Source organism: Cydia splendana, chromosome 11, assembly GCF_910591565.1.
Source record: "Cydia splendana chromosome 11, ilCydSple1.2, whole genome shotgun sequence".
Taxonomy (NCBI): Eukaryota; Metazoa; Arthropoda; class Insecta; order Lepidoptera; family Tortricidae; genus Cydia; species Cydia splendana.
The window spans coordinates 20,362,856-20,371,312 of NC_085970.1; the positions used below are offsets into that span (position 1 = coordinate 20,362,856).

Consider the following 8,457-nt stretch of genomic DNA (forward strand, 5'->3'; position numbering starts at 1 on the left):
CAACTAAATCCATCCGCCCGCCCCGCCACTGACCCAATCCCTCAGCCCCCCGATCACTCAACCTCACAGCACATCAACCCCTGATCCAGGAACCCCTCGATCCTGAACCAGCAACCCTTCAACCGCTATTCCCCGACCCCTTAATCCCTGACCCCTTAACTCCTAACCCTAACCCCCGATCAGTAGCCTTACCAGCTTACCACGAGTTTGACATTGATATATTCGCTAGCATGTGTGTAACTTACTTCCTATGCACCTCGCTCGTACTAACCTTAGTGTGAGCGAGATGCATAAAAAGTTACATTTAGATGCATAAGACGTTAGCGAATATGTCAATGTCAAACTCGTGGTAAGGCTACAGTTGCAGTACATCAAATTGGTAGTTTTCGGAAGCAAATGCTCGAGTTACTTTAGAAAACCCCGAAATCACTTAACACGTGCCTTTAAAAATTGAGGAGTTCCCTCCATTCCTCATGGATTCCATCATCAGACCAGAACCAAAAATAATACGGAAACACCTTGGAGGTAACTTCTTCCAAACAAAAAAAGAATTACTCAAATCGGATCACAGGTACCTAATCACTGAACATACTTGTAACATTTAAAGAAATCATCATCATTATCATCAAAATAATCATCATCATCAGGTCTACTTCATCAAATTGGTGGTTTTCGGGAGAAAATGCTCGAGTTGCTTAAGAAAACGCCCAAAACACTATGCATGTGCCTTTAAAAATTGAAGAGTTCCCTCAATTCCTCATGGATGCCATCATCAGAACAGAACCAAATTAAAATGAGACCAACTCGGAGGTAGCTCCTTTCAAACAAAAAAATAATTACTCAAATCGGACTACGCATGTCGGAGTAATCGGTGAACGTACATAGAAAAAAAAATAGCCAGAACCGAATACAGAACCTCCTCCTTCTATGAAATTGAAGTCGGTTAAAAAGTAAGTTAAATGAGTGGTAAATGTACATTTCCATGAACGCATAAGACCGTGAAGTAAGTAAAATAAAGGTATCAACTAAAAAGGTATCCGTTGGTAATGGTACACAAATGAATAACATTCAATACTAGGTATATTTTTGAAACGGTACCGTTAGAGCAGTTTCCGTCCTACGTCTACGTCCGATCCGACTCCGTGAAACCCAGTACCCGTTGTTGTAGCCGTAGATCTATTTCCATGGTGATATGGACATTCAGGGAATTGGACATTCGATAAACAGACATTCGGGAATTAGACATTCGAAGAAAATGGACATTTAAGGAATTGGACCTTCGAGCAAATGGACATTCCGGGAATTGGACCTTCGAGCAAATGGACATTCCGAGAATTGGACGTTTGAGCAAATGGACATTCCGGGAATTGGACCTTCGAGCAAATGGACATTTGGGAAATTAGACATTCGAGGAAAATGGACATTTAAGGAATTGGACATTCGAGGCCGGAACCGTTTCTTCGCATTTGCATCGTGGCAATGAGGTGGGAAGAAGTGCTTGGGAACATTGTCTTTTTAAACATGTTCTTGGGTGCTAATTTCGCTTTTAATCTCTTGATTTTAGCCTTGTTATTTTTTAGTGCGATTTGTGCAGCGTGAAGTAATCTTTTTCTCTTAAGGCACTCCTCCTCCATGCAAGATTTGTCACGCTTAAGGCCGTTCCCGTACCCAAATGAAATCTACAATCGAGCCTCCCCTCACGCCACCCATCCCGCCCCTAGATACAATGACGATACAACAGCGCCACGCAAGAAGTAGCGACTTAAATGAACTAACAGGACACTGATTTGTAAAACGTATTACTAAATACTGAAAAAAAGCATGCTGCATCTCATAGATGGCGTTAAAGTTAAATTGGAAAAATAAATGAAACATAGTGCAAATTAAATATTCATTTTAATGAAGTCAACTCTTATTTCAATAATATTTAATTATAAGGGTAAATACAGTTTATATTTAAACAAATTAATGACTGCAAGTTTTCTATAATATCATTATTTATTAGGTATACTGTGCAGGTATATCATCGATATTTATTAAAAAATTAGGGCATACCGATACAAGAGCGAAAAATAGGTAATTCGCACATGTATCATACAACGTTTTACAGTACATAATATGGCCCTTTAAATTTTCGACATAGTTACGTAATGTGCTAATTATCGCACTAATACGGTAAAGTAGCACCATATTGTAATAGTACTTACCTACATTACGTTTACAAGTGCGGCAAATAGGAAAATCGAAACGAGTGGCGATAAATTCGAACACGACCGAAGGGAGTGTTTTGAATCGACACGAGTTGCGAATTACCTATTGGCACATGTATCGTACAACGTTTTACAGTACCTACAGTCCTACATACTAGGGTTTGCTCCCGGGAAATACCGGTACCGAAAGTACCGGGAATTCCCGGGATTTAGAACCAAGCAAAGAACCGGGATTTCAAAATTAAATTCCCGGTACTTTCGGGATTTTCGGGACTAATATTTCCGGTACAATATTTGACTGTTTTCTGTTACTTAGCATGAAATATCATGTTTTTTAAAGAAATACATTATATAAATCCATTGCTGACGCTAATACTTTTACGACTGACCATATATTAAAGCAAAACAAAAATAGTCAATGGGTTTGACAATGCCAACAAAATAAAATAGCTTATTTTGAAACTATACGAGTGTTTCTACGATAAATAATTTTATACGAATAATTAGTTAGTTGTATACTAAATACGAGCAAAAACTAAAGAGAATTGTGTTATTAATAAAATATTTCTTTTAATTCGAATACGGTATAAGAAACTCTTATTGATAATCTGAATGACATTTTAAAATGAATTAAAATATTATAGTGACATGTCCTCTCCTTGGTAAATTCTTAATTCTGGCTGCAACAACTTCTTGATCCTTCCTATTGATAATTTTATTACCACTTTTACCTACTCACATGCAATTTTGCACATTTATTCAAGCCCCTTATCTTGTCTAGAATACAAAATTTCGTAAACGTAGCTCTAACAGTTATTCATAAATTAACGTTTTAAAACCGGCATTTTTGTGACTGACTGACTAATAGATCAAAAACCTAACCCACTTCGAGCTGACCTAGAAACTTGAAATTTGGCACCAAGGTAGACTATTAGGAGTTTATAGAGGGAACAATCTAAAAAATGAAAATTATTGATAATTTGATGAAGAAAAACATATATACTTATCGATAATAGGCTAGATGACTAATTTTCATTTATGGTATCAATCGATCAGGTTTGTCTTTAGGATCAAAAGTCTATATGGGATCCATTGCATTAAAGGAATACAAAATTCAGAAATGATAGTCAAAGTCCGACAGTCGTACTTCACTCGCGAAACGCCCCGAATAAAACGATATGTGACCGTGACGTCAAGGTCACAAAGAGTCCATCTTGAAGTATGAACAAAACAAGAAAATTGCGATTTTGTCGGTGAAATATTGCGTTTATGTATATAGTTTCCATACAATCTTTTATTGGATAAAATGTGAGGAATCGAATCGAATGGTAACTAACTGCGACAATTCTTCGACCGACGGGTTTGTCAGGAAGCTCTTCTTCCACATTGAACGATATTTGTAACTGAAAATAAAATATATCGTATATATCGTCCTATTACTGCAAATACCTACTAAGTGCAAAAATCGTGTTTCGAGATAATGACGTTTGAATGTTTGGATGTTATTTTCTATGTAAAAATATGAACAAATTTACACTGTATTTATAAATTCCTAAGCATAATTTTATCTAGTTTACTACTTACCATGCAAATAATCCAGGTTGTGTCTAATTGCCGATAAAAACAGGATTAAAATTAAATAGTCGCGCACTTGGTATGTTTTGCCTGTAGAAATACACTTTGCTATATATCCCCCAGGAAAGCATTTATGCCTGTATACCTATTTAACTCAGCTTTACTTTACAAAAAATATATCTACCAGCCACAAAATAGTAGTAAATACCTATAGGTTTTCGTGTTTTTTCGATTTAACTGATAATCGATCAAAGTATAAGAGGTTTTAGCTGTATAAAATATTGGAATTTCTTATTTAAGTCTCAATAATTTTAATGAATATTACTGATTTCAGTGTTTTCACTAAAGAAAGTAGTTGTTAGCACTTAGTTACAATTTGTTGGTATTTGAAATGAAAAAACTGAAATTTTATCAACGTATTATGGTTATTTATTCATCAAAAATGCTAGAAAGTTAACAATCGTCTTCATCACTGCTGGATTCTGATGCTGCAACATCCGGAACTCGGTCAATAACATCATTGTCACAGTTAAGCGAGCGAAACCAACCATGATACTCTTCAGGAATGACGCCTTTATCGCAAAGACTGAGTAAATCCTTTTTCTTTGCTGCAGAGATCGTCAAGGGTTTATCGTACATTTTTTTTAAACCGTGACTAAGAAATGCTTCAGGAGTCGGAGGTGGTTCCACAGAGCCAGGATTCGACTTGTTTTGGTTCCTTGTCCTGTACCGAGAGCCAGATTGGGGGGTCGCCGTCGCCTTGGTATCAAAGTTCAAATAATCTTCAGATGAGTCGTAGTTGAAGTATATTTTTGAGTCGCCTTTGACGTATTTCATTTTTTTGATCTTTAGCCAGAGGACTTTATTCCCATTGCAGTCCTTGCTTTTATTTTTCAATATAGCTTCAGCTAGACGTTTTAGGTCGTAAAACTCGTTGTATTTAAATTCTTTAACATTATAAGGATCTTTTTTTACCTTTTTTTTGCCAACATTGTACACTCCTTTCGATCTAGCATTCTTAAAAATGTTTTTCCAATCTGTCATAGAGAATACGTCCTTGTTTTTCTTAGAACTTTCAATACTGCTGTGCATTGAATCGGCTTCCATGTAAGAATGCCCCGACTCAAGAAATTTCTGTTCAATGACTTGAAGATGATCGATTTCGTTAACAGCCCAAAGTAATATAGCCGCAACGTTTTGGTTACGATTTTGACCACCGCAGGTGTCGGAGAACAAAGACACACTTGTTACGTTCGTGGAGATACAATTTGACAAGTAATGGTATAAAATTGTACCAATCTCCGCGCTTCCCTTTTTGCCATGTACTTCGGACCAGGAAAAGCAAAAGGCATTGTTGGGTAAGGCACTCTCATACACGGTCAAATTGTATACGGTCAGTTTACGCACGTAATAAAGCAAGCCAACTTTTGAACATGGTATTTGTAATATAGCTTGCAAATCAAAAGACACAGATAAAAAGGTTGGATCGGTCCCTGCTCTTTGTTTGTCTCTTTCTTTTTCAGCCTCGCATGCAACTTTTCTTTGTATGTGCTCGCTATAGGTCGTTTCCAGATCAGCTTTATCTTTATCTTGTGCTGAGGTGTACTTGTTACATGCCTGACACTGGTCTTTTTTTGGGACAAAGAAACTCAAGTTGAACTGAGTCGAGAAAATTCTGCGATAAGTTATTGCAGACACAGGATTGTTGTTTTCATACTCTAGCAAATAAAGTTCATGCATTTTATTCACTGAAAGTGTGCTTTCCAAATATTTACGTTTAGATTTTTTACGAATATAATGTCCCTCCATTGTAGGAAAGGAAGAAATGTGGTCAAGTACTTCTTGCACCTTTTCTGGGGGAGTTTTATTTGGCGGAACATGATGTCCTCGTCCATCAGCACCGGAGTAAAATCCAAGTTCATCTCGGTTTTTAACAGCGCACTGAGTGTTGCACGTGAGATGCCTAAAGCAGAGCAAAAGAATTTCTGACAAACTTGTCGCTTCTCTGTGCCTAAATCAAAATAACACTTTGTAGTGTAAGGTCTAGCTGGTCGTTTTCTCTCTACCAGGATTTTCTTTGGTGGCTGGACTGTAATACGAGCCAGTATAAAGTTTTTTTTGCTTACAAAGTCCAAATGCCAGTAGGTTCTACAAATTTTCGCTCGGTCTTGTTCGGTGAATGTATCTGTACATTTGAATAAGCATTTTGTACAATCAACTGTCTTAGGGACTTTGGGGGCTCTTATTTGGTTATTAGTTGTATACGACAACCCTTCCGCACGTCTCTTTTTTGCGACATTTTTTTTCCAATTGCTCGGATCGGCAGTTCGCCAACGGCTTAATGTTTTCACTTCTGCCCAAACCAACTCTAACACATCTGATAATATTAGAGTAGCAATGTCAGAGACTGTGTCATTATTTATCTCTTCATATTGGTGAATGGTGTCTGGCTCTGGTGATATAGTAAAAGATTCAATGTTTTCCTTAGCATTGGGGCCTAATAAGTCCTGCAACGTAATTAAACCACCATCATCATCGCTGTGGTTGCCAGGAGACCGCTGCTGGTCCTCTTCGTCTGGATGGTACGTAGGATCGTTATCAGAAAAGTCGCCGCCGAATAATGACGACTCTGACTCTGATGTCGTTTCCGAGATTCGCCTTGCAGGCAATGTTATTTTAGTCCGTGGTAGCTCTTGCTCCGACTCTGGCGTGCTATCATCGAGAAAAATATTATCATTAAATATCTGCTGCATCTGATCAGCTATACGTTCTTGTGACTCGTCGAGATCTGAAGCCTGGCGTTGTTCGTACTCCTGCTCGTGTTTATCTGCAAAAAAATACCCTGACAATTTATTATTATAGATATACCTACTAGTGGCTCTGTGAGCTGTAGACCTCGCGTTATGCTTAGAAAATGTAAAAGTTAAAAATAATTAGGTCGTTGAGTCGTTATATAAAATTTGTAGATTATACAAGTCAGTTACGGCTACTAAACAATAATTAGGTAAGTATGTGAACAGTATTTATACGCAGCAGTAACTTACCGTGCCGCAGTACTTGATGTACAGCGCGTGCACTTGCGGGAAGCGGCTGATCGTCAGCTGAAAAATAAACGTACAGATTAATTTAATACAAGTGGCCAAAAATACGTTGACTAAAATTTTTCACACTTACAGTGTAGTGCATAATTATTCCAAGTATCCACCGGCCGGCATGCCCAAATACTCAAGAAATACCGTAAATTTAATTAGTCAGATACAGGCAAATTATATACATAAATAAATTGATATATAAATATTAGGTAAAGACACTCGGGGTTTGCATATAAACACAGAAGTAGGTACCTACCTACTTACATAGTCAACCGGCCGGCACGGCACGCAGCGAGCGCCTTGGATATTTGAATGACCTTGTACCTGCCTACATCCCAGGTATATCCTCTTTGCAGAACTATGCAAGTCTATTCTTTATTAGAATCTATAGTATATATATACAACAGTTAAAAATATTCATTCACCGGCATAAACGTCTCGAAAATACACACATACTAACCTCAAATTTAAATTTAGGCCATAATTAAATAATATTACTTACGGTTTCCATCCTTGTCTTTCGTGGCCATTCTAACGAGTCTTCTACTCCTGGCACTCATTTTTATTACACAGTGTCATTAACTTAGGATTCTAAACAAATTATTCACAACAATTATCAGAGCATCAAACGTTACATTACACAAGTTAGCTACGGTGCGAAGCTAGTATTAAGCGCACTTAGTTCATTCTGCCTGTACAACTACATGTTAACATTGCAATAAAGTTACATGCAAACCCTACTAAGCCGTTGTACATTTTTTTGGCTGAATGATATTGCAGCTTAATGAATACGTAGATCTTCAGACAAAACAATATAAAGATGTTTAGTATATTTAGCTTGGCATAAAATAAATAATTAGCTGGATAATCTTTTACGCAAATACCAAATATGTATACATAGAAGATACTTTTAGAATATACCACGGATATAATTTCATAAAATGAGTATGCAAAAACACATTAAAACCTGGTTACAGTTTTTACTTGGAGGAGAACACATGAATCATTGTGCTATGATACACATTTCAATTTCTTCCAGTACATAATGCTACCAAATCATCAATAAGTTGCCTTACGCTCGAGCTATCTTCGGAACGAAAGGTAGTATCAAAAAATGGGTTTTACCAGTTTGTAGAGCTTGAAAAATTAATTCTAATGGTCTAATAAAACCACTTTCGTCATAAAGTCACTTAACAGGTATTTGCAGTAATAGGACGATATTGTATGTGTTAGCATTTACAATTTGTCACATCATGTACAGTCGACGTCAAAGATATGTACCTATTGCAGCATACTCCTTTGTAATAAGGTGAAAAATGTATACATATATTTGACGTCGACTGTACATATAAAGCACCGGTGGTAAAGAACCAACGAGAGAAATAGAAGTAAGACCCTGTATAATAGACTACGAATCGTGTGATAAATCAATTTACGATGGAATTCTGGCACACGAAGTTGAAACAATGTTATTCTAGCTAGGTAGTTAGTACAAAAGGTAAAATTGTTCTCTGCTCTACAATCAATAAGCATAATTAGCATGAATCACCTACCTCATGGGTATCTTCTTCTTCTAATAT

At 36.9% G+C, this 8,457-nt stretch overlaps 1 protein-coding gene across 1 annotated transcript; it reads right to left on the bottom strand.

Moving 5' to 3' along the window:
- Positions 1-4,108: 4,108 nt before the first annotated feature.
- LOC134794843 (uncharacterized) lies at positions 4,109-7,533 on the bottom strand. Its single transcript, XM_063766643.1, has 3 exons — positions 7,380-7,533; positions 5,535-6,612; positions 4,109-4,822 (listed from the first exon to the last, which is right to left on the bottom strand). The coding sequence occupies exons 1-3, from the start codon at positions 7,435-7,437 to the stop codon at positions 4,804-4,806; spliced, it is 1,155 nt and encodes a 384-aa protein (XP_063622713.1). The 5' UTR covers positions 7,438-7,533; the 3' UTR covers positions 4,109-4,803.
- Between the last annotated feature and the right edge of the window lie 924 nt (positions 7,534-8,457).